The 24,125-nt window shown below is 46.6% G+C and overlaps 2 protein-coding genes across 4 annotated transcripts; one reads left to right on the top strand and one right to left on the bottom strand.

Moving 5' to 3' along the window:
* Positions 1-803: 803 nt before the first annotated feature.
* On the bottom strand, positions 804-5,750 carry KIAA2013 (KIAA2013 ortholog). Of its 2 annotated transcripts, XM_088536212.1 has the most exons (3): positions 4,751-5,750; positions 3,217-4,070; positions 804-1,798 (listed from the first exon to the last, which is right to left on the bottom strand). In XM_088536212.1, exons 1-3 carry the CDS (start codon positions 5,748-5,750, stop codon positions 1,772-1,774), a joined length of 1,881 nt encoding a protein of 626 aa, XP_088392338.1. In that variant the 3' UTR covers positions 804-1,771. The 2 variants fall into 2 exon arrangements, with proteins under 2 accessions (XP_088392338.1, XP_010219786.2); XM_010221484.2 differs by lacking the exon at positions 804-1,798 and having other exon boundaries at positions 2,820-4,070.
* A 1,553-nt stretch (positions 5,751-7,303) lies between these two features.
* PLOD1 (procollagen-lysine,2-oxoglutarate 5-dioxygenase 1) lies at positions 7,304-22,822 on the top strand. Of its 2 annotated transcripts, none has more exons than XM_088536201.1 (19): positions 7,304-7,436; positions 11,056-11,147; positions 11,607-11,743; positions 12,742-12,905; positions 13,209-13,321; positions 14,923-14,986; positions 15,805-15,902; positions 16,217-16,318; positions 16,428-16,559; positions 17,301-17,422; positions 17,754-17,858; positions 18,294-18,419; positions 19,166-19,307; positions 19,850-19,963; positions 20,240-20,305; positions 20,583-20,687; positions 20,968-21,114; positions 21,410-21,535; positions 22,142-22,822. In XM_088536201.1, the coding sequence occupies exons 1-19, from the start codon at positions 7,340-7,342 to the stop codon at positions 22,295-22,297; spliced, it is 2,208 nt and encodes a 735-aa protein (XP_088392327.1). In that variant the 5' UTR covers positions 7,304-7,339; the 3' UTR covers positions 22,298-22,822. The 2 variants fall into 2 exon arrangements, with proteins under 2 accessions (XP_088392327.1, XP_088392326.1); XM_088536200.1 differs by having other exon boundaries at positions 11,053-11,147.
* Positions 22,823-24,125: the final 1,303 nt, after the last annotated feature.

Genomic DNA, 24,125 nt, shown 5'->3' with positions numbered 1-24,125 from the left:
ATGTTCTGTTTTGCCACCAAGGTTTTCACCAAATATCAACTAAAAATTGACTATAAATTTGGGGTATTCAGTTGCTATTTTAATTTTCCTGATTTGTGAGCATGTGAGTGTGTGTAAGTATCCTTAAACATGGGGTTATATCTACTTTTTTAAGCACTTCTGTAATCGTTTCCTAAATATCTTACTGTTCTTTTACAAATCACAGTTAGGGAAGCCCTGTTCAATCTCACTTTTCCATTTCTTCTTTGTAAGGGAACTCTGAATCAGTTCTTTTTTATGGTGGAGGGAGGATAATAAGGAAGATCACAGTATTTTCAATATAGAACCCTCTCAAAGCTTTTATTTGTTCCATTCTTGTTTTATGTAACAATTGCTTATCCATCTCTTCCAGGGCTAGTCTAATTAGACATAAATATCTTGGCCTAAGAGGACATCATACTCTTGGCATTTCTGTAAGTGAAGATCCAAAAGCTCGACTACCAGCTGATCCAGTGGTGGCTTGGAAGCAGCTCCATGCAAGCTCTGATCGTCTTCATGCCAGATGCAGTACAGACACTGAGCAGATCCACAGGACTACAATAGAAAACAGAGCAGGAACTTCTGGTATGTTCTGTTTGGGGGAAAAGAAAAAAAAAAAGCTAATATCTCTTTCAATACTCCTAATCTATCATTTATAATGTACTCCATTACTTCACTGAGGGAAAGCAGGGATTAGGGGGCTGAGGGAAGAAGAGAACAGAGACCAAAAAAAAAGGAAAAAAGCCCCCAAACAAAAAAAAAGACGACACTTTGTTAGTCAGACCTGGCTGAAAGTATTTATTTAGAAACAACAGCTTTGGTATTTTAAAACCAACCAATCTTTAAATCACTAGAAAGTGTGACGTCTCCCCCAACAGCCAAAACAAATCAATGCACAAAGTCTCAATATGCTCAGAATGCGAAACTCACAGATCATTTACATTTCCAAGTGTAAATCCAGAAACAATTTCATTTAAACTGATTTTGCATTCTACAATGATAAAGACTGAAAAACCTGTTACCATCATTTAGATATCTACAGTTCAATTGACCAACCTGTTACTGAAGTGGAGGCAAAATTATTAACATCCTTTCCCTCCCCCCACTCCCCAAGCAATAAATTAAAAAATGTATACCAGAGAGGAAGTTATGCTAAGTTTTTCTAGTTAAGTTAAGTCTCTGAAGGGAATCATCATTCTTTGTTTTGCTGTAAAGTTAAAAAAAGAATCAAAATATGAAAGGACTTTGTATAGTTCAAGTATTTTTTACCACACGGATTACTCTTAGGGAACTGAACAGCTTACAAGGAAAAAAACATGTCTATTAAACAAGCTCCTGGGATAAACTCCTGAATTACCACGTTCCAAGTCACAGATTCCTCTCTTAACAAGGCACAAAAAGGATTGTTGCTTTCAGAGGGTCCTTGTTCTCAGCTGCAGAATTGTCAGACATCTTGTGCAAATGGAGGCTGAAAGCAGGACTGTTAAGTTCACTCAGACACTGGGGTAGTCCCATTCAATTAACAAAACAAGGTGTTACATCAATACCATTCATTTTGCTTACTGCTCCAGGGATTTTGAGCTTCAATTGGTTTCCAGTTCATCCCTGATCTCAAATCAAGTTTTGTACCAGCTTCACTTTAAGTGGGTCCAGTTAAGACCAGGAAACATGTTTGTTCTGTAGGCACTGCAAGACTTCAGGCAGTGCCAAGAGTGAAGAGGTGCTGTCCGTAGCTGTGAGGCTGCTCAGCAGGTCAGTGAATAGTGTCAGGGACAGCTACCTGCAACAATGGTTAACGAGTCATTTTGTAGAAGGCAGAAGACAATTCTCAGATGACAAAGGCAACCGAAGAGCAGTGGAAAGAAAGAGAAAGGATGCAATGGATTTAGAATTTCAGGACACAGCTGTACACACAATAACTCAAATACTTCCCGACCACTTCCTCCTTTTGCATTAATGATTTGATCATGATCACAGGCTTATTTCTTCGCCGATTCCTTTGATATGCATTCTCTATCATGTCCTACTTAGCCACAAGGACCTTCAGCTCTCATTTCTTCAGAGGATGGACAGTATTCAGCCCCCTTGGGATCAGCCCTGGGCTCCAGTGCTCAACATTAGAAAGCCAGTGAGCTGACAGGCCCATTGCCAGCTCATCTTAGACCCAGTACCCTTTGTCCAGCCTTGGCTAGTCAAAAATTAACTAGCTATTACAGTTTGCGAAAAGAGGACAACAATCTAAAGCCAGAGCTCTTCCTTTGGCAATTCTATTTAACTGCTTCCAAATTTTTGTTTTTAAAGAAAGTTTTTAAAAAATTACTCTAAGGAAAGCTGCCTCTGAACAATGCAGCTAGCTCACACAGCAAATCCAGATTCCACCTCATCAATATACAACAGGAAAGTACCAGTACTAGAATTGGAATCCACTGTCTCATTTCTATTCTGTGCTAACTGTCCCATCCCCAGGCATTAATTCTAAGGCAATTCAAACAAGGATTTCAACTCCCTTATGCGGAAGTGAGACGCAGTGCAGTGCAATTTGAACCTTTAATTCTCAGTTAATAAAAAAAACCACTCACCCTTTTTCTTACATCAGCTCTGTATTTTGTATTTATTTTAGAAACACTAGCTCAGCAGTTTTCCAAGTGCTGGTAAATGTGGTGGAAGACTGAGCAGTGTCTCGGTGCCTATGAGCATTTACCCCAGACCAACAAGTCAGTGCCTTGGCTTGCCTACGAACATGGGCTCTCCTATGACCCGGTGCACAAGCCACCGAGGCAGATGAGCGTGCGCATCTCCCACACAGTAGCTAAGACAAGTACAGAACCCCTGTCACCCGCACTCCTTCTCTGCATAACAAGGAGCAGCATCTACTATCAGGGCTGCAGCTGTTCTCTTAAATACAAGCAAAGTTCTACATGAACAAGTGAAAAAAAAGGACAGAAAAGCTGCATCTGCCTTAAACTGCAGCCTTCTGAAGGTTTAAGCACTGACATGGGATTTATTTTTTAAAATGTTTGTGAGCCCTACCACTCCAATCCCTGTCCAAATCCTACTTTTTGCAAGAAGAGGACATGGATCATGTGTTGCAAGAGACACTGAAGATTCTCACAGTCAGAGAGAGAACCTCCCTAGGCACAAGTTGACAGAAAATTCAGTTGATGACAGTGGAGATCAGCCCAAGGCAGCAGCTTATACCTTACTCCTGAAGAGCGGCTTGGCTCCTGGCCCACAATATTCATTGTAGATGAGTTTGAACAGAAATAGGTGAAACAGTGTGATTAAGGAGGCCACGCTGAACCAAAACAGGAAGGGTAAGCCTGGGTATTGCTTGGCCATGTGTTCCTCGTGAGCCAGAATAGCTTTTAGATGGAGTGTGTGTCTCAGGTTCTGCAAGTGGACCAAATCTGTGGATATATAAAGCAGTGGTGTGATGGGTTGAGTCACCATGACAGGGAAGGTATGGCCTCGTGCCTCGGAGGTCAGCTCCACAGGCTCATTCATACAGCCTGCCTCACACGCATACAGTCGAACTGGCTTGTCTTGGAGTTTCACCGACACGTGCAAGAAGGGTTTTCCTTCCGAGTCAAGCAGAACAGCCAGGTTAATCAGGTCCTTATTGTAATGGATCCCACGTAAGGAGTAGCTGTTATGAAGTACATCAGGGTCGGCCTGAAACTGAAGATGGTTTTCTGTGAACTGCAGACCACCAAAGCTAAGCACCATTCCCTGCATGAGTCCATGGACCCCAGCTGCCACGAGACCCTTACATCCCCGTTTCTGGAGAGTCAGCTTCCACAAGTCTGAGAGCTGCAAGATCTGGGGGACACTGGTCACCTTTGCTGGCCACAGGTTCTCTGCGTGCATGGTCGCATGGCCACTGAAGCAGTGGTCTGCGTAGTTCAAGCTGGCTTCCATTTTCTCCCTGTCCTCGCCACTGATGAGTGGATCTAGCAAGGGAGCTGGCATGGTCGAGAGCACATAGTAGAGGGTCATGTTAACAGTCTCGCTGGATGGCGTATGCAAATCTGTGATCTTCCTCATTTCAATGCCTATAATAAAAACAAAAGCAGGATGACACATGAATATGACATTAACTAGGAGAAAAAGCAGTCCAGCTGCACATGCTATGTGATGCTGTTAGTACTCAGATATCCCTGGTAACACCTTTATGCAGTACGAGCAGGACAGTCCTTAACTTCCATGAAGGAAGTTCTCTACCCTGTCACTGGAGGTCAGCCCATTCCCCAAACTGGAGACCGCTTGCTGGACAAGCCAGTGAAGTTTCTAAAGACTTGAAAGCTTGAGGCAGTGAAGCCTCCTTTCCAAAGTGCTTTTAGCTCCCTTTAGCACCTCTCCTTCCTTTGTATCGCAAGTGACCTGGCTGTCTAGGAGTCCAGCCTGGAATCTCCCAAACGAAACCTGTTGCCTGATGCTACTTTTCTTCCAGCAGCAGGTGCCCTGTATCATGCTAAACCAAGTGCTAGTAGTAGATGAAGGGTTCTGATGAGGAGTGTTCTCCTCGCCTAGCATTTCACTTATGCAATAAGGATGACTTGAGTTTTAGAAAGCACCCCAGGTTCTAAAGTAGGAACGCTGCTTTACTATCCCACAGCATCCCTTCCATCACGGAAACACACAAGGAAGAGAGAGCCTTTGGAAAGCTCACAGGGCCCAAGCTGCTGAGCACCCAGTAAAGCAAGCGTATGAAGCTGCGCGTCACCTTCCTCACCTGAAATGAACAAATCCGACCAGGTCTGCTGATGCTCCTGCAGAAGATCTTCCACCCTCATCTGCATCACCTCTAGCATCTCCTTCTTTGCGGCCTCCCTCAGCTTGCTGAAGGTCTCCTCCAGCCGGGAGGCCTCGATGGGCTCCGAGGTGTGCACCACGGAGAGCAGCGTCTCGTCGAACTGCGACTTGGGTGCCACCTGCACGCGGCTCACCAGCTTCTTGGCCGCCACCACCATGAGCACCACCTTGGAGCTGCCGGGCAGCAGCAGGCGGCCGGAGGAGAGCAGGAACTGCCGCTCCTCCACCTTCTCCAGGCTGGTGGCGAAGCGGCCGCCCAGCGAGGGCGCCAGGGCGGGCGCCGAGGCCTCGAAGGCGGCCACGCGCTCGGTGGGGTTGGCGACGTGCAGGCGCTGCAGGTAGAGGTGCGGCCGGCCCCGGTGGGCCACCACGTCCTCGCGCAGCGTCACGCACTCGCCGCCGCCCGCCGGCCCCGTGTGCACGCACAGCAGCCGCCGCACGGCCCCGTCACGCAGGGCCGCCACGGCCGCGCGCGCCTCCCCGCGCCCGCCCAGCGCCCGCAGCCGCACGAGCGCCGGGTACTCGGTGGGCAGCACCGGGCCGCCCCCTCCGACGCCCCCCGCCGACACCCAGAGGCGGCCGGCGGCCACGTCGAGCAGCACGAAGCCGTTGCCCGCCAGCGCCAAGGCGCGGCCCGGCGGCGCCCCGCGCGCTTCCTCCTCGCCGTCCTCCTCCTCCTCGGCGGCGCCGGGCAGCGGCAGCGCATCGCCCCGCGCCGCCCGCCACGCGCCCGCGGCCGCCTGCAGGCACAGAGCGGCGGCGCCGCGCGGCTCGGCCCGCCGCGGCCCCGCGCCGCCGCCGCCGCGGCCCCGCGCCGCCCAGTAGACGACGAGCAGCAGCGCCAGCAGCGCCAGCAGCCGCCGGGCCCAGCTGCTCGACAGCAGCCCCGGCAGCCCCTTCAGCCGCTGCTGCAGCCACATGGGCAGCGGAGCGGAGCGGCGGGCTCCCCCCGAGCCGGCCCGGCCCGTCCCGTCCCGGCCCCGGCGCCGCCGCGGCCGCTCCCCGCCCCGAGCCGCCGCCGCCGCGCGCCGCTCACTCCGCCATGGCCGTCGCAAAGCGCCGCCCGGGAGCGCGGGCGCCGCGACGCTTTACGGCAGCGCCGCCAGCTCCCGGCTGTGGTACCGCCTTGTTGCCGCCGGCCCGCGCGGCGCCTCCTGAAGTCCCAACGGCCCCAACGGGCCCCAACGGCCTCCAACGGCCCCAAGCGGCTCCTCGCGGCTCCTCACGACCCCAAGCGGTTCCTAACAGCTCTCCCCAACGGCTCCAAGGAGCTGCCCCATGTCTGCCTTCCATCATGTCCCCCCTAAATGAGCCGCTCGCTTTTAGCTGTGTGCTCAGGGGGACACTAAAGCCTGTGTCCCCAAAGCGGGTGAAATCCGGCCTTGCTCAGCACCAGCGTTTTCCCCAGCTCCCAGCGTGCCCGGAGGCCGCTCGGAAACGCGAGCGTTGCCGCTCGGGGCGCACGCCTCGCACGTACTCCCGGGAACATCTGTGCTGGCCGCGGCTCCGGGGAAGCAGAGGCCGCCAGCTGCGGAGCCGCAGGCGCGCGGAGGCGGCCGCCGCCTTGGCAGGGCCACCGCGGGGCAGCCCCCTGCGCGCAGCGCTGCAGCCAGGAGCTTCGGTGCACCGAAAACACTGTCATTTGAGAGGGATATAACTCTCAAAAGGAGAAAGCTGCGATTTGGGAAAGGAAGTTTCCTCAAACACCCTCTTTAGGGAGAGCCAGTATTTCACACAATCTCTGCAGTTTGTTGATTCCAGAAGGTGGTTTGCTGGCAGAAAACAGCAGACTTGGGATTTTGTGTTACCCAGCTGTTCATAGGATGACTGTCTGGGTGCGTTTCCAGCTGTGTATTCCTCACTCCGAGCCCAGCTGACATCTTGACTAGAAATTATACATTGCTCTAGGCCTTAAATAAGGTGCGTATCAGTGGTAGCTCCTTATCTGGTGTCCTGCAGGCTCAGAAGTGTTTCCCTGCAATGAAACATCCACTGCAATGGGAGTGAAAAAATGGCCATGGAACCAATATTTTGTTTAAACTAGTGCAATGTTGTGAGATTTTGCTTATAGGAAACAAAGCAGACACGTATGCGTCACCGGCGCTAGAGCAGACATAGGGACAGATGTACGGTAATGCATGGGGGTGGCAGCGGCTCCCTTGTCCCCCGGGGACGTGCGTGACAGGACAGGGCCGGGGAAGCGGTTTTTACTAGGGCCCCGCTGGGCACAATCCGTTTCTGCCTCCTTTTCACGGCTCGGGCCCGCGGTGCCGGTGGCGCGGGCGGCCCGGAGCCATCGCTGGGGGCAGCCCCGGGAGAAGCCCCGGGCTGTGTCCGGCGCCGAGGCCGGGGCGGCCCGGGAGGAGGAGGAGGAGGAGGAGCCGCCGCCGCCCGCCCCCGCCGGGCGGGTCTGGTGCGTGGCAGAGGCGCCGGCAGCCCCGCAGCCTCCCGCAGCCGCCGGCTCCCTGCGGAGCGGAGCGGAGTCTCGTGCGGGCGAGAAGCGGCCTCCATGGTGCCCCCCGCGCTGCTGCTGCCGCCGCTGCTGCTGCTGCTGCTGCCGCTGCCGGGCGCGGAGGGCGGCGGCGGCGCCAGCGCCAGGCAGGAAGGTAGGAACGGGACGGGACGGGACGGGACGGGACGGGACGGGACTTCTCGGTTCGCGTCCTCATGAGAGAAGCGGCAATTCAGAGGGGCTCCCATTTTGTGACAAATACGAGTAAAGAGCACACCTTCGTGTGTGCCATCCTGTACTTACGCACCTCTGCTCTTCCAGGCTTTTGACAAGCTTGTGGGGCCCGCTTTACCCCCCAAGTTTGGCACCCATACAGTGAGGTATGCTGGTTAGGAAAAGGAATTTGGAATTAATTAATTTTCAAATCATTTGCTTCCAGTATGAGCTTAAGGTACCTCTCTTCTCTCTTAGAAGTTCTTTCAGGTCTTTGCAAAAGTGCTAAGTACAGTTATGTGTGCTTCAAATTAAATTGTTACTGAAAACCTTTGGAAAATGTAAATTTAATGCAGAGATTATATTATCCACTGTTAAACTATGCACTGATATTTCTATTTGGTCCCAGTATTAATGATATTTTCTTAAATGTTATTTAACCAAAAGCTGCACAGTAATATTTCCCAAGGCACAGCCTAGGGATAAATTCATCCCTTGTTCAGAAATGCAGCTGCAACTGTGTTTCCCCTGTGGAATCAGGGCAGAAGTAAATAACATGATTTTTTTTTTTTGCCAAACTCATCTTGTCACTGCATTTTACCAATTTCTTTGTAAAAACTTTTAAGTCTGCTAAATGTCATTTATTACTGTTCTACAGATTGAAAAGTAGATTGCTAGCAAGGCTGGCTCCCTGCTTCAGCGCAGAGCTAGAGGCCCAGTGCAGCTCCCCTGGTTCTTAGTCCCACCTTTGCTTTGTTGAATCACACTCTGTTCAGATTTTGCTGAAACACCTTTATTAAGTGTATTTCTTACATTTATAATAATCAGCACGGCCCAAGGAGTCAGTGTGTCCAGGGGGCCCAGCTTAACAAAATGAACTACTGTTTCCACGTATGAAAAATAACTGTGATGTGGATGATTAGGAAACATAAAACTGCTTTTGGAGCTTTAAAAATATTTCCAGTTACTCTGGCGAAAGGAGCCTGACTGTGCATTGATAGTGTGGAGAAAGAAGATATTACTAAAAAGTCTAAAGCAAATAGAAATTAGAGGTGTTTGCTGCTCTGGCTTTGGAAATGCCTGTAGCTGTGCCAGTCTTCAGCAAGAACTTTTGAGAAAGACAGAAAAGGGTTAAAGGGGAAGGCCGAGGCGGTCCAGTTCAGCACAGCGCGTCTCTTGGGATGGAAAACTCTCGCTACTGCAGAAATAACTCAGAGCAGAAACCGAGCTCCCTGCAAATTAGTAATGGGAAGGGAATTTTTCATGAGGAATTCTGTGTGGGGGGATTGTTTTCTCTCTGCTGTTTTTTCCGCGCTCCTGAGAATTCACATGCTGCACAGTGAAACCTTTTCTGTCTTGGAAATACGACACCGCTTCCTGTTCATCCTTGGAGCCTTTCGCTCTCTCATCTGGTCCAGCAAACTTCTGGCAGTCACATCAAACGGCGCATAAACAGTTTGTAACTTTCTTGAGGTGGTGGCGTGCAAATGAATTCCTAATTTTTTTAACGCGATCCCTCAGAATTCAGGCTGAAACAATTGCATAGCATCCAGGCTAAGGTCGTTCTTTTCTTCTATCATCTTTGTCATATGCTTTCTCCTCCCTTTTCAGGCACTAGGATGTGATGCTTGTCTTTGCATTCCTCCCTCTTCACACATTTGCCCCCTCTTCACAGGCAGGATGATTTCCACCTTCTCAGAAACTGTGGGCTCAGAGCTGCCTGTTCAAGCTGCCATGGTTTTCTGTATGACTAGATACTTTAATGGTTTTAGCACATGCCTTGAAGACATTCATATTTTACAGATTTGTTTACACCTTGTGCCTCCAAAGGGTGCAAGCAACTGGAGTGTGCTGAAGGAGCTGGATTAGGAATGTACTTCACAGAGCTAAAAATCTGCTTCAGAAATTGCACTTAATGTAGGATTTGGATTCTTTTGTTTGTCAGTCCTTTGTCTGCATGAATATCTAACAAAATACAGTTGAAGCTGGCCTTTTTTTCTGACTGATCTCAGTGTCTCCTCTTTGTTTTGATGGAGAAAAGGATTTGTCCTTGGGAACGTCTTACTTCCTAAGCTTTAGTCTTACCCTTAGGTTTTACTTCTGACACCCTTGTCAGGTCTAGCGAGGATTCTAGCTCCTAGATTCTGCCTGTCTGGGGTACTGGACTTCCTATGCCCTGAATATCAGTCTGGGCACACTAGGAAGATACATCTGGAACATCCATTGAGAAATTCATTGTTCCAAGAGGAGCTGCTCAAGCCAAGAGAGAATGTACTTTCAGCTATTCCTGGTATTTTCCGATGTTAAAATTGGATGGCAGGATTCATATTTAAACACACTGTTGCCAGAGCCTATACAAGTTCCTATTGAAATAAAGGTATTAAGATGAAGTAGAGCCAAAAAGAAACCAGGACTTCTGCAGAATATTCATATTCCAATAGTATCCTGGAGAAACTTCTGAAAGAAAACTTCAAGATTTTGCTATATCATTTTTAAGAGACAAGATTGGTAATTTAATGAAAGGGATGGCAGAATTAAATTCATGTTGTGTATGTATGGAAAAACTTGTGGAACACAGTAGGAAATTGGAGCGACTAGGGAGGGGGAATAACAGCCTAATTTTGGTCTTCACACATAGTCAATGTTGAGCGCAAATCTGTGGGTAACAGGAAGCCAATTGCACTAAATGCATGACTCTGAAATGGTGTTTTTTTTAGTGCTGCTTCTTTTTTTTTTTTTAATCTTCAAGTTTAATTTCCTTCAAACTGAAGAATCATAGCTCACATTAGCAAGGTTTAAAAAAATAATAAATTGTATTTTATTCTTCCACCTCGTATCTCAATTAATTTTCCTATTTTTCCCCATTTTGTACCCAGGACCAAGTTCTAACCTTTGCTGCACAAGTACAAAGCAAAGGAACAGCCTTGGCTGCACTGCAGTTAGTTTGGGGCTCTTCAGTCTGTGAAAAGTTCTGGCCACCTTTATGATACCCTGTCCCATATGGTAGTTACTCCAGAGGGAAAAACACTGCCTCCTTCCATGTTGTTTTTTGTCTGTCTGTTTTTCTCTGTAGGTGTTACCAATAATCTAGGCAGCAAAAAATGGGTTTTGAAGTGAATTCTATTCCTGATTGGCGCTGGTCAATGAGAGCACCTACAGTGCTTAGGGTTGTACAAAGCAGAGAGGACTGGGGGAGCTTTAAGCAAGTGTTTGCCTCTCAGCAGAACGTGGTTGCTCCTGGGGTTGGCTGCCTTGCTTGCCTGGCATAGTGAACCCGGGCAGCTGTCAGTGTTTTGCAGAGCAGACATAACCTCTGTCTGTGAACAGCGGTGGGTCTGAAGTGAAAGTCGGGACTCTTAGGTTCTATTCCTGACTTCATGACTAACTTGAAGTGTGCTATTGCGAAGGTCACTTCTCAGTGGTTGAGTTTTACTTCTAAGGACCTCCCTTTAAGAACAACAGTTCCTACTTTGGTTCAGTGCCTGCTAGTAAAGCCTCAGCGTTATGTGTGGAAACAGGCAGACTGATCATATGTCTCTTGTTCTTTCTCCTGCAAGCAGAAAACCTGCTCGTCCTTACTGTTGCCACCAAGCAAACGGAGGGCTTCAGACGCTTTAGAAGATCAGCCCAGTTCTTCAACTACAAAGTCCAGGTGATGACCAACGACCTCAGGAGTAGCTGGCAAAAGGGAGTTTTGAAATGGACACTCTTGAGTGTGCAATGAATAAGACTTGGCCTCGAAGATTTAAACAAAAGTCCAAGAGAGGACCTGCCCCTTCAGCTGTATGAGAGACACTGTGGCAGCTGGCATTTCTGCTGCAGTCTTTCTTATGCCATGCCCAATAGTGGCTTGAGACGAGATCATGACTCCTGCTCAAGGTAGCCCCAAGCCACATTTCCTTTGCAGTGTTGAAACATAATGGTGCAAAGTGAGAAGCTCCTGTCACTATTCAATGGCTAGCACACATGCCTAGTGCCTCCACCCCGAAATTGTTTCTGTTGTTGTTGTATTTTGCATTGGGAGTAATCAGGACTGTGAGTTCTGGTCCTTTTCTGTGGGTCCTGCTGGGAGAATGACCTGTTCAGTAGACCTTTTGCCTGTGTCCTTTAGGTGCTGGGATTGGACGAGAAATGGCAGGGTGGAGATGATAAGAAGCCAGCAGGAGGGGGGCAGAAGGTCCGTCTCTTGAAATCAGCTTTAAAGGAGTATGCAGACAAGGAAGACTTAATCATCCTTTTCGTAGAAAGGTAATATATTGGAAAGGATTTGTCATGAACTTAATTACAAGGCTCTTTGAGCAGGTTATTACTAAGAAGAAACCAGCTGTGAAGTGGGTTGCTTGTGCAAGAGGTGGCCAGATCCCCTGCAATTTTTCCCCCTGAATTCTCCATAGTCTCCTGAGTGTTGGTGTGAGCTGCATTCGTGGCAGCTGGAAAGATCTAACATTAATGGGCTGTTTCCAACTCTTGTATAAATTTGATAGCGTTATACCTGTTTCTGCCAGGGTGGAATTTGGCTGCATCTGTCTCTAGAGAACAGAGAGAAAAATTCTGCAGGCCCTTCTCAGTGGAATTATTTGTGAGACAGACTGCAACACACTTAGTTGGCCAGAGAAAGTTACTTTGAAGAGTGCAATTCTCTTGCAGTGAATGCAGATCTCATTCTGCGAGCACTGAAAATTAGTCGGTTCTGCTCAGTAGTGGAGAAACAATGACTGGAATCCAGTGTCCAGGGACCGGTGTCCAACATAGGTCTCCACCACAGAGAGCTCTGTGGAGAGTGGCAAGATGCCAAAAATATAAAAAGTGGTCTCTTTCTGGAGATTGGAAGAGTTGGTTTCATTATGGGTGCAAACTTTCTAAAAGTAAGAATGGTTGAGCATGGGAATAGGCTGCATCAAGACACTATGGAATCTCCAGCAGTGGAAAGGTTTAAAAATGTTTAAAGTAACTTCCCTTGGGGCAATATAAACCTGTTCAATCCTGCTTTGAGGCAGTCACTGGAAGGCCTGGATTCTTGAGATCCATCTGTGTTTCCTGTTGCTTTCTAAGTATCTTTTCACTTTGTGTAAGATAACACTCTAGTTAAAGTGGAACAAAAATAAAATATTGTGAAGCAGAACTAAAAGAAGGAGATTCTAAATGATTTCCGTGTTTCTAGTTGCTTTTCTCACTGACCTGCTTTCCTGACTCCATTCCTTGCTGTCTTTTTTTTTTTTTTTTTTTTTTTTTGTCTTTTGCTCTAGCTATGATGTGCTCTTTGCATCGGGTCCCACAGAGCTGCTGAAGAAGTTCAAACAAGCCAAGAGCAAAGTTGTTTTTTCAGCAGAGAATTACATCTATCCTGACAGAAAGCTGGAAGCCAAGTACCCTCAGGTGCGAGACGGAAAACGCTTCCTGGGCTCTGGAGGTAGGAGAGACCAGCTATGCTCCTGTCTTTCATTTTTTGCTGCAGGAAGGGACATGGCTGTGAATCACATCAAGAGGATAGGAACCTGCTAACTATTTGCAGTGAGACTGATTTTTCAGGGAATGTTTTCTGATGCCGAAAATTAAAGGTTCTATCTCAGTGTCATTCCGTGCTGAGAAGGGTGATTTATACATGCTTTTACTTTGTGTGAAGTAAGTGAGTATATGAATGTATCAGTACTTTCCGTTTTTTTGCTTTGTATGGATTGAAATACTGTGTTTCTCTTCATCCTGATTCCTGCAGGCTTCATTGGCTATGCTCCAAACCTGAACAAACTTGTGGAAGAGTGGAAGGGAGAAGATGATGACAGTGACCAGCTCTTTTATACAACTATCTTCTTGGATCCGGAAAAACGGGTGAGTGTACCTGAATTTTGTTGTAGGAGGAATTTTATGTGAGAAGCATTGCAGGTGAGCCAATTCCTTGCAGCATTCCTGCTGACAGTTAAATAAGTAAACCATGTATATATTGCCCTGTGATGATATGAAAGAGGTCACTAGTATGTCCCGTTATCCTTTTCCATTTTGAAAATTTGCATTCTAGCAACCACATCCTGTCTTATTATCAGGTTTTGTCTTTAGACTTAAAAACTGACTATGAAGACAGGGAGCTTAAAATAAGTCTTATTGTAAATTCATATGTTTGTGCTGATGTTTAAAGTGTTCAAATGTCATGAAACCAGTCTCCTGCCAGGGGATATGAAATCCAATCTTTAAGTCTGTATCTTCCCTGCAGCCTGCGGTACTAACTTAAGACAAACGCAGCCTAGCACTGAAGAACATTGTAGATAAGGGGGCAGATGAGGTCTGAGCACATTTGGGGTGATGCAAGGGACAGAGGTTCACAGCTTTGTAACTACTGATGTGCCACAGGACAGGGATCAGGCGTCACATTGGATAGCCCGACTGGAAATGAAGAGGTTTGCTTTCAGCAAGTATCTCCAGATACAGACCCTGAAAACTGCATCTCCTGAGCCTGGCCTGGAATACTGAACATAGGAATGGACCCCAGAAGTATCATGCGTTCTAACACCATGTGTTGTGCTGGAGTACACATTAATCCAGCCCACAGCGTGATGCTGCTTCCGTTGTCCCTGCCCAGTTCTGTGTCACACAGCACTGGCTGTTTGTGGGGGGTGCCAGAAATGCTTGAGAACTAAGAAGTGAAACTGTAACAGTAAACTCAGCGCAATCGTTAAAAATAGTAAAGTGCCTTCCGCTTGGTTGGAAAAGGACTTGGATTTTTTTACCTCCCCAAGTCTGAATGTGGCCTGTAATATTTTAACATGAACTGCTCCTTTAATATTCTCATCTGCAGCTCTGGCCTTATGCCACTGAAAGCTGAGTAATTCCACTGACTTGGCATTCAGACACCGGATGTTAGCACCCTGCCGCCCTTTCCAGAAATCAGTCTCTGTAGGTGCCTGGAGGGACACTGAACTCTGTTACGTTACAGCTTAGTTTTGGTGTGACAGAAATCCATTCAGACCTGCAGTAAAACAGCTCTGAAAACAGAAATTGCACAAGCTGGTCTTGCACCCGTACTGTGTTCTGGTCTGACACTGGCACCTGGGGCGATATTTGGGGTAACCCTGTGGATACATGGCAAGAAACTGCCTTCACAGCAGTATTTTTGCTGCCTTGGCATTCCTGAGTAAGTTTTACATGGCTGTGGAGCAAGTGTGCTTCATTAATACACTGCATATTTCTCCATTATTAGGATCCCCAGAGCAGTTTTGAAGTGTTTATTTATAAGTTTGTGCCTAAGTGTTTAAGGACTGGTGAATTGTTTCAAATTCAAATGAAAATGAGGATTAGCTTGGAGTGTTTTTAGTCTTCAGGGCTTGGAGAATATGAAAATATGTGTTGTATCTTTACTTAACATAAAGTCTGTCACATGTGAAGAACGGGTGCCTGCTTGTGTTCTAACTAAGGTTATTTATCTCGCTTTTCTAAAGGAAAGTATCAACATCAGTCTAGACCACAGAAGCCGTATCTTCCAGAACCTGAATGGAGCTTTAGGTGAGATGGAAAAAGAGGCTTGTTTCTCCTTGGAATGCAACTGAATGCTCACAACAGAAATACAACTGTCATGTGGTTGAAGGGATTAAATTTCAGAAATTCCTGTCCCTGAAGGACAAGCCTCAGTAAAAGTCCCTGCCAGCGTCCTAGGATTTGTTTGCAATTTTACTGTGACTAACTGGGTTCGGACCGTAATTCCTTTCTCACTCAGGGAATGCAGGTCAGGTTTTCCATCTCACACTTCCTTGCCACTTTGATCTCCAAGCATGTCAGATTGGATTAGCCTTGGGGATTGAAACTGGGAGGGACTTCCCTGCAAGTAATAACATACAACCCTGCCTAGGGCTGCCTCTCTTTCCGCTTCACAACGGTGTCTGGAATGACACAGAAAGTGAGATGCAGCCAGACACTGCCTGTGAGTACTCACTGACCCACACCAAGCTGCTGACCAGCTGATTACTCTAGTTTGGCTGATGTGACCCACCTATTCACCTGGGACTACTGCCTAGTGTTTTCAGTTTACTGTCTTGCTTCAGCCCATGTTTATTTAATCACAGAAAAAATGGTAAGACAATGTAGTTTTTGGCTCTTGTGCTCATTGTAAGGATGGAAGACTGGAGTTGAAACCTGAACTGGTCTACAGTTCTAAACTTTTGTTTTTTTCTTCCTGGATACAGTCTGTGGTCCTCAGACTCCTTGTATATATGGCTTTCCAGGTCCATGCTTTCATCTTCTAACAGTTGGTGGTAGAAACATGGCTTGTGTTTCTAATTACTAATAAAAGTCACCTGTTAACATGATGGCAATGTGATTTCCAGATGAGGTGGTTCTGAAGTTTGAAAATGCACGGGTGAGAGCAAGAAACTTGTTATATGACACACTGCCTGTGGTGATTCATGGAAATGGACCCACCAAGGTAAGCAGGAGCCCTGACAGAAAGGTTTGGTATGAGTTTGTTGCAAAGTAATCCTTTGTGTTTGAGTGTATCAGGCTGTTATCCTCCCACATCCTGAGTTTTCCTGCATCCATGGTCCAAGGCCACAGCAGCATGATGGGTTTGGTTCAAAGATCAATTTGAGGGCTTGACTTGAGGGCTGTCCTGTTTTTCAGACTCTTTAGTCCAGGAAGAAGGTAAATGAAGTTCTGATGGAATCTGATTTCGCACCAGGGTATAGAGGCAAAGAAACTTGTGTGGCCTGTGTGTGGAATATGGCAAATTTCTTTTTGCAGCTGCAGCTGAACTACCTGGGAAACTACATTCCTCAAATATGGACATTTGAGACTGGTTGCACTGTGTGTGATGAAGGCCTGCGAAGCCTCACAGGGTTTAAGGTAAGGCTGGTGTCTATCCCAAGCACTAGGAAAAGGTATTACAAGAGGATCTTGTGGTTTTGGTGACATACAAGAGCCACCACCTCTCTCTGCTTCTCATTGAATGTAGGATCATGCGATGCCACTGATTCTGATTGGCATTTTCATCGAGCAACCCACTCCATTCCTCTCCCAGTTCTTCTTGCGGCTTCGTAACCTCCATTACCCAAAACAGCGGATCCAGCTCTTCATTCACAACCATGTAAGTAAACTTGGTCTCTGACAGTCTTCACAAATGCTGGGAAAATGTTTACCTCCCCATCACCTTTGAACCTTTGATTGGACTGCCAGACCCTGTAACTACCATCTGCAAACCCAGTACAAGAGGGATGTGGAGCTGCTGGAGAGAGTCCAGCGCAGGGCTACAAGGATGATCAGGGGCCTGGAACATCTGCCCTATGAGGAGAGGCTGAGGGAGCTGGGCCTGTTCAGCCTGGAGAAGAGAAGGCTGAGAGGGGACCTGAGCAGTGTCACTAAGTACCTCAAGGGAGGCAGTGAGGAGGATGGTGCTGGCCTCATTTCAGTACCAGCACAACTAGAGGAAATGGCCACAAATGGAAGCACCAAAAGTTCCACAGGAACTTAAGAAAACATTTCTTAACAGTGAGGGTGACAGCACTGGAACAGGCTGCCCAGAGAGGTTGTGGAGTCTCCTCTGGAGATCTTCAAACCCGCTTGGACGCAGTCCTGTGCCCCGTGCTCTAGGTACCCTGTGTGTGCAGGGGGATTGGACTAGATGACCTCTAGAGGTCCCTTCCAACCTTAAGGATTCTATGATTCTATGAAACACACCTATAGAATAGCTCCATCTAGCAGTAAAGGTGTTGAGGTGGAAAGACCTATTGCTCACCTGATTTGGCATTCTCAAGAGCAAAAGACTGAGCAGCCTGGGATGAGCACATCACCTGCTTGTTGTTGTTTTCTAATTCTTCTTTTGGCATAGGAACAGCATCACTTGACACAGGTGGACTCATTTGTTGAGGAGTACAGCAAAGAATATCTTGCCATCAAAGTGATTGGGCCAGATGATGAGGTGGAGAATGCTGAAGCACGGAACTTGGGCATGTAAGTGAAGAGGCCAAACTTGAGAGCTACTGGAGTCAGACTGAGTCCAGGCTAAGTCTGTTAAGCGAACGTTTCTTGTCTTCTACTCAGACTGCAACAGAGTAGCTTGTGGTGATGAGGAAGGAGAAGTATGAACTGAGGTCTGGATTTGGGCCAGCTATAAATGGGTACCTGCTGCTACTCATTTGTGCTGGGAAAACAAAGTCGGTTAAATGTGGTGTTGGCTACATCTTTGTGTGTGCTGTTGGCTCCTGAAACTGATGTGCTTTTATTATGCTGATCCTCTGGGTTTTCACCTGACTCTTTTTTTTTTTTTTCTCTCTGGCCATAGGGATTTGTGCAGAAAGGATCCTGACTGTGATTATTACTTTAGTTTGGATGCTGACATAGTTCTGAAGAACACGGAGACTCTAAGAATCCTGATTGAACAGAACAAGTGAGTTCGTTGGTCTGTGTAATCCTTACTGGGCATGTTTCACATTGAGAATTTATTACTGAGATGTGTAGAGCCCTAGGTGAACTCTACTGTTCACCAAATGCCTCTTATTTGGTCTCTTATCTTCATAGTAGTGGCCAATCCCTGAATTTTAGGCAATGGATGTAAATCATCCCTACCTTTGCATTTATATTGTGGCTAGAATAAATCAGATTCTAGGAGATCTGCTGCTGGATGCAGTTATATATGAGACTGTGATGGTTTTTGCCTTTGCTGAACTAGATTTTTTTTATAATACCAGAGTTAGTAGAAACAGCGTGTGAGAGAGGGAGAGTCTAACTCTTACAGTTCTGTGGGTTGTAAATATTTTATTTTTCTTCCTGTGGCAACATCTTGCAAATGTCCTGCAAATTCCATTTTCTTTTCTACTCACAGGCTGGTGATTGCCCCACTGGTAAGTCGGCATGAGAAGTTGTGGTCAAATTTCTGGGGAGCGCTGAGTCCTGATGGGTACTACGCACGCTCGGAAGATTATGTGGATATTGTTCAAAGGCGGAGGGTGTGAGTATGCAAAGATAATTTATTTTTGATAGAATCCCTTAAATAAAAAGCTTGCTGATGCATATGATTATCAAACACAACTCTGTTCCCAATTGGAACCTGCTATGTGTTCTCCCTATGCAGAGATCATATGTACTTCAGGCAGACTTCCTTAAAATCAGAGGAAGGGATTGAGGCTTCTGACAACTGAAATTGCTTAATTTTATTCATGTCATGTTTTTCCACCTGTGTATGTGATTCTTAAAATCACTTCAGAGCTTTCTAACCTTTATCAGATGGTCTTTGTAAAACAATATGTGATTTTTGGGTGAAAGATTCACAAAATATTGTTGTTTCATTTGTTTTCTTGAGGATCCCCTTTTTTAGGTCAATGTATGCACAATGAATGCTGGAAATCAGCTTATGCACTTTTGGCTGGTTCAGTCATTTTAAATCATTAGGAAAAAAATACATTGATCTTTCTGGGAAGAGTTTCAGGCCATTAATCATGTCCCTAACAGAAACACACAGTAGCAATTAACTGCGTTCACAGCAGATGAGGTTTTATGCTGTTTAAAAGCTCTGGCAATATACCTGATTTTTCCTGGAATGACAATTCCTGTCGGTGCGGTTTCTCCGTACTGATCTGAGTTGGCTCATATTGGGTAGCCTGGCTGATATTGCAGTGCTGCTTACCATCCCATTGAGTCTTGCAGTTTCTTTCTTACTGTTATATCATGTCTTAGTCTCCTCCTCCTTTGTTTCAGTGGGCTTTGGAACGTTCCCTATATCAGTGGCGTTTACATGGTTAAAGCCACTGCTCTGCGATCACAGCTTGACCAGGGAGATCTCTTCCACAGTGGAAAGCTGGATGCTGACATGGCTTTCTGCCATAATGTTCGGAATCAGGTCAGTTGAGGAGAGAAGCTGGCAGTGAGGAACTGCATTCCATGGTGGAGGTGACAAGCTAAAGTGGTCTCAAGGCATTCATCTCTGCCAGGCCATGGAGTAGGATGCACTGGCATTACTTGATTCTATGCAGTCTTGGAACCATGTGGGATTTCTGTCTCGCTGGAAACCACCTAGAGCCAGGGGCCATTAAATGCAAATCACATATTTGTTCTTGGAGCTATTCAGATCTGTTCTAAATGTCCTGAAATGTCCTGAATTTTCCAGAGAAAAAGGAAAAAAACCTCATCTTAGGGCACCTGCTCTATTCTGGTTCCATGCCTGGCTGATGACAGGCACAGGATTGCTGGCTCTGGCTGTAATCTTTCAGAGTTCTCATATCCAGGGTAAAAATTAAAGTGAAGGCCCACAGGAGAGTGAGTAGATAAACAGCTCAGGGGCATCATCACCACAGTGCTTAAGTCCAGTGCTTATATTTTCTAGTGACTCACAGGAATGTGAGGCCTTGAAACACATCTTGATTGTTTCCTTTTGTCCTTCAGGGAGTCTTCATGTACCTGACAAATCGGCATCAGTTTGGACACATCCTCTCTCTGGAGAATTATCAGACAACTCATCTCCACAATGACCTCTGGCAAATATTCAGCAATCCTGAGGTGAGATAACTGGCATGCTCAGCAGGCCTAGCAGTGTGGGCTGTGAAAACCTCATCATCGGCTTCGCTGATAAAGAAGGTCCAGGCTTTGTTGTGTGATGTCTGTCGGGTGGGATGAGGAGCACAGTCACAGAATTTACAGGGAGAGTGTTTGTGATTCATAATTAAATCCGCATCTCCAGAGCCTGTGAAGTACTGCTGCTTCAGCGCATGGCCTTTCACTGCCTCTTTAACCGGGCTGTACAAAATGACAAGTTTGCTTATCTTTTAACTGCAGGACTGGAGAGAAAAATACATCCATGAAAACTACACTGCAGCTCTGAAGGGGAAATTGGTGGAAGTGGTAAGAAAACATAGCTTTTATGCATTAGAATGGGAGATTAGCATGAGGATAATGCTTGTATTATCACCACTCTCATTCTCAGAAGTAAGGAGCTAGGCAATGCATCAAAGTCTTGCAGATCCTGACCTTTTCAGCAGGATACATAGATCAGAAGGCAAATTTCTATGAATATTTCAGTGACTTTAGTTAGTTACCACTTAATCTGACCCTGTTTACCATCTATCTCAAGCACCTGCCCTGGCTTCTACCATTCTTACCTGTCTACTGTGTTTTCCAGCCCTGCCCAGATGTTTACTGGTTCCCCATATTCACTGAGGCTGCATGTGATGAGCTGGTGGAAGAAATGGAACATTATGGCCAGTGGTCCACGGGTGACAATACGGTACGAAAAAGCAGGGGCTCCTTCATTTCTAGATCACACCATTTTCCATGAATACTTGCAACAATAGTGTCTCCTCTAGGATGACATTAAAGCCAGGGGTTAAACTGGAAAACCAGATGGTAATATTGTCTAAATTGTGGGTTGAATTAATCTTTAGTATGAATTTTCCATCCTGAAAATACTGATGAATAAACCTTATATTATTAATAACTACCAGAAACAAGTGCTTTTCATATTTGAAGTGCCTGTCCTCACAGATATTTTGATGATTCGATTTCAGGACAGCAGGATACAAGGGGGATATGAGAATGTCCCGACTATTGACATCCACATGAATCAAATTGGCTTTGAAAGAGAGTGGTATAAGTTTCTTCTAGACTATATTGCACCCATCACAGAGAAAATGTATCCAGGATACTACACCAAGGTAGGTATAGCTTGGCACCTCCTGCTCTTGCAACTGTGTAAGGGAATGGCCCTGATATGTGTACATACTGATAAACATACTATTTCCTAATATGGAGGAACTGAACCTGAGGTATGGCATCAATATACGTCATCAGTATCAGTGCATGATTTTGGGAGAATAATCTCCTGATTTTACTGTGTTTCTTCTCTTTTAGCAGTGAAAGACAATTTAAATGTTACACCATGCCTGGAGCTCAGTAGCTATGGAACACTATAGGCCTGTAACGTGTGTACTTTGTTATTCTCCCCCACAGACTCAGTTTGAGCTGGCCTTTGTAGTTCGCTACAAACCTGATGAGCAGCCCTCTCTAATGCCTCATCATGATGCTTCCACCTTTACCATTAACATTGCTCTGAACCGAGTTGGAATAGACTACGAGGTAAGTGTTTGTGGGTATGTTAGGAGCCAGACCATGCAATAGCAGCCTTCTGGGAAACCCTTCCCTTATCTAGACCTGGGCTCTTCACTCCAAGGGATGCAATTAATGACTGGGTTAAGAGAGCAGGAAACACTAAGTGAGCTGGGGTCTGTTTAGCGTAGAGAAGACTGAGAGGGGATCTGATCAATATGTAAACTCTTCTTGGTGGTGGCCAGTGACAAGACAAGGGGTAATGGGTACAAATTAAAACACAGGAAGTTCCATCTCCATGTGAGGAAGAACTTCTTTACTGTGAGAGAGACAGAGCAATGGAACAGGCTGTCCAAAGAGGTTGTGGAGTCTCCTTCTCTGGAGATCTTCAAAACCCACCTGGATGCCACCCTGTGCCACGTGCTCTAGGTGTCCCTGCTTGAGCAAGGGGTTGGACTAGATGATCTCTAGAGGTCCCTTCCAACCTCAACCATTCTATGATTCTGTAAACATCTGTAGCAAGGAATTCCTCAAGTACCTTCCCACCCTTTCAGAAGGCTCTCCAGGAAAAGGCAGAAATCCTTTCCCTGTCCTGCTTTTACTAAGCCAATACCTCTCTTGTTTTGTTCCTCTCAGGGAGGAGGCTGCCGATTCCTGCGCTACAATTGCTCCATTCGAGCTCCGCGGAAAGGCTGGACCCTCATGCATCCAGGACGCCTGACCCACTATCACGAAGGCCTTCCAACCACCAAAGGGACCCGTTACATCGCAGTGTCCTTCATTGACCCCTAGAGCCATGCTTCACAAGAAGCATCTTTCCCTGGCCCCACTCACTGCTGACTTTGAGTGGAAGAAGGGAACGCTGCTGAGAGTCTCCAAGGCATTGATCAAAGCTATTTGGATATTGATGTTTTTAATGATGTTTTAAGACTCCACTACTGGAAGATCTCCCTCTCTAATACTGCAGGTAATATCTAGGAACGTTGCTGTAGAAGTTAGAAGGAGATTTGGTGCCTTCGTTTCTGATTCTGCTCCTCATTCACTGTTTCTTGGAAACTTGCAATTTACTTGAAACTTCACCGCTTGGTTGGCTTTACAGAAATGCTTTCTTGGACTGGAAATCCAGCTTTTTGGAGACATGTCACAAGCTCTCTCTCTCTCCAAGCAGCTGGAAGCCCATTTCCATCCACTGCATATACAGGAATGGACAGTAGAGAATCATTTCTGGACACTATTCCAAATATCGAATCAATCAGGGAGCTGGCTCCAGGAGTCATAACTCCTGTAACAGTTAAATGTAATACTAGATGAAACTCAGTAGTAAGAGCCTGAAGTTCATCTGATTCCTTACCTCTTTGCATTCATTGGAAATGTATCATGAAGTTCAAAGCAGCAGCAGTGGTGATGTAGGTGCTTCGTGTTAGCTAAAGGAAAGTAGGCTTATTATATTTTACCTCTGGGATTAAGCTGATGAGAGAAAAGAAATAGACTCCCTGTCATTCCCTGCAAAACGGGAGCATGTATACCCAGACAAAATCAGACCAGGTCAGTATGTATAGATAAAATCTAAGAAAGGGAAGGCTGAGAACAACTGTATTTGCCAGGAAGGCTTTGCTCCAGAGCTCAGCTCTATCCCATATTAAGTTTGTCAAAAGCTCTGATTATCTGATAACGATCTGGAGACCCCAGTGGTTTTGATAGCTTCATTCTGTTTTTTAGTGACTGTTCTGATAATTTTATTTGCATGTAACTTGAGTGAGCCATCACCTGTAAAACAACTTAGATTGATTTTCAGTATTCCTATTATTTGAAACTACCCTGCTGTGGACACCTCTGCATTGGGGCGAGACCGATAGCAGCGTGTGGTCAGAAAGTGCCCTGTGAGGGGGGTGACCGGAGTAGAGCCGTGGTTTATGCGTGTTGGAGGAGGAATGGGGAAACCTTTGGTGCCTTTACGTGAGCTCTGCTTGTTAGAAACTTCCATTTTCTGAGTCTGCCAGACATGTGCATTGCACATCAATATGAGAAACTGTTCTTAGAAAATAACTTTTCCTTGTCTAAGTTCTCTCTGTTTCCAGACTCCATCATCTAATTCAAGTGTCAGGTGCAGAGACACTTCGTCTAGCCCTGAGCACATTAATGTTTTTTTGGGAGGAATAACCCCAGACACCAGTACAGGCTGGGGACCGAGCTTGTGGAGAGCAGCTCTGCGGAGAAAGACCTGGGTGTCATGGTGGACGACAAGTTGACCATGAGGCAGCAGTGTGCCCTCGTGGCCAAGAAGGCCAATGGGATCCTGGGCTGCATTAAGAAGAGCGTCTCCAGCAGGTCGAGGGAGGTGATCCTGCCCCTCTACTCAGCCCTGGTGAGGCCGCATCTGGAGTACTGTGTCCAGTTCTGGGCTCCGCAGTACAAGAGGGATGTGGAGCTGCTGGAGAGAGTCCAGCGCAGGGCTACAAGGATGATCAGGGGCCTGGAACATCTGCCCTATGAGGAGAGGCTGAGGGAGCTGGGCCTGTTCAGCCTGGAGAAGAGAAGGCTGAGAGGGGATCTAATCAGTGTATATAAATACCTCAAGGGAGGGAGTGCAGAGGATGGTGCTGGCCTCTTTTCAGTGGTG

This window comes from Tinamus guttatus, unplaced genomic scaffold (assembly GCF_059628265.1).
Source record: "Tinamus guttatus ecotype Peru unplaced genomic scaffold, ASM5962826v1 Tinamus_guttatus_pri_ptg000652l, whole genome shotgun sequence".
Classification (NCBI taxonomy): Eukaryota; Metazoa; Chordata; class Aves; order Tinamiformes; family Tinamidae; genus Tinamus; species Tinamus guttatus.
The sequence above is the reverse complement of the archived record's forward strand: the minus strand, read 5'-3'. Positions and strand labels throughout refer to the sequence as shown.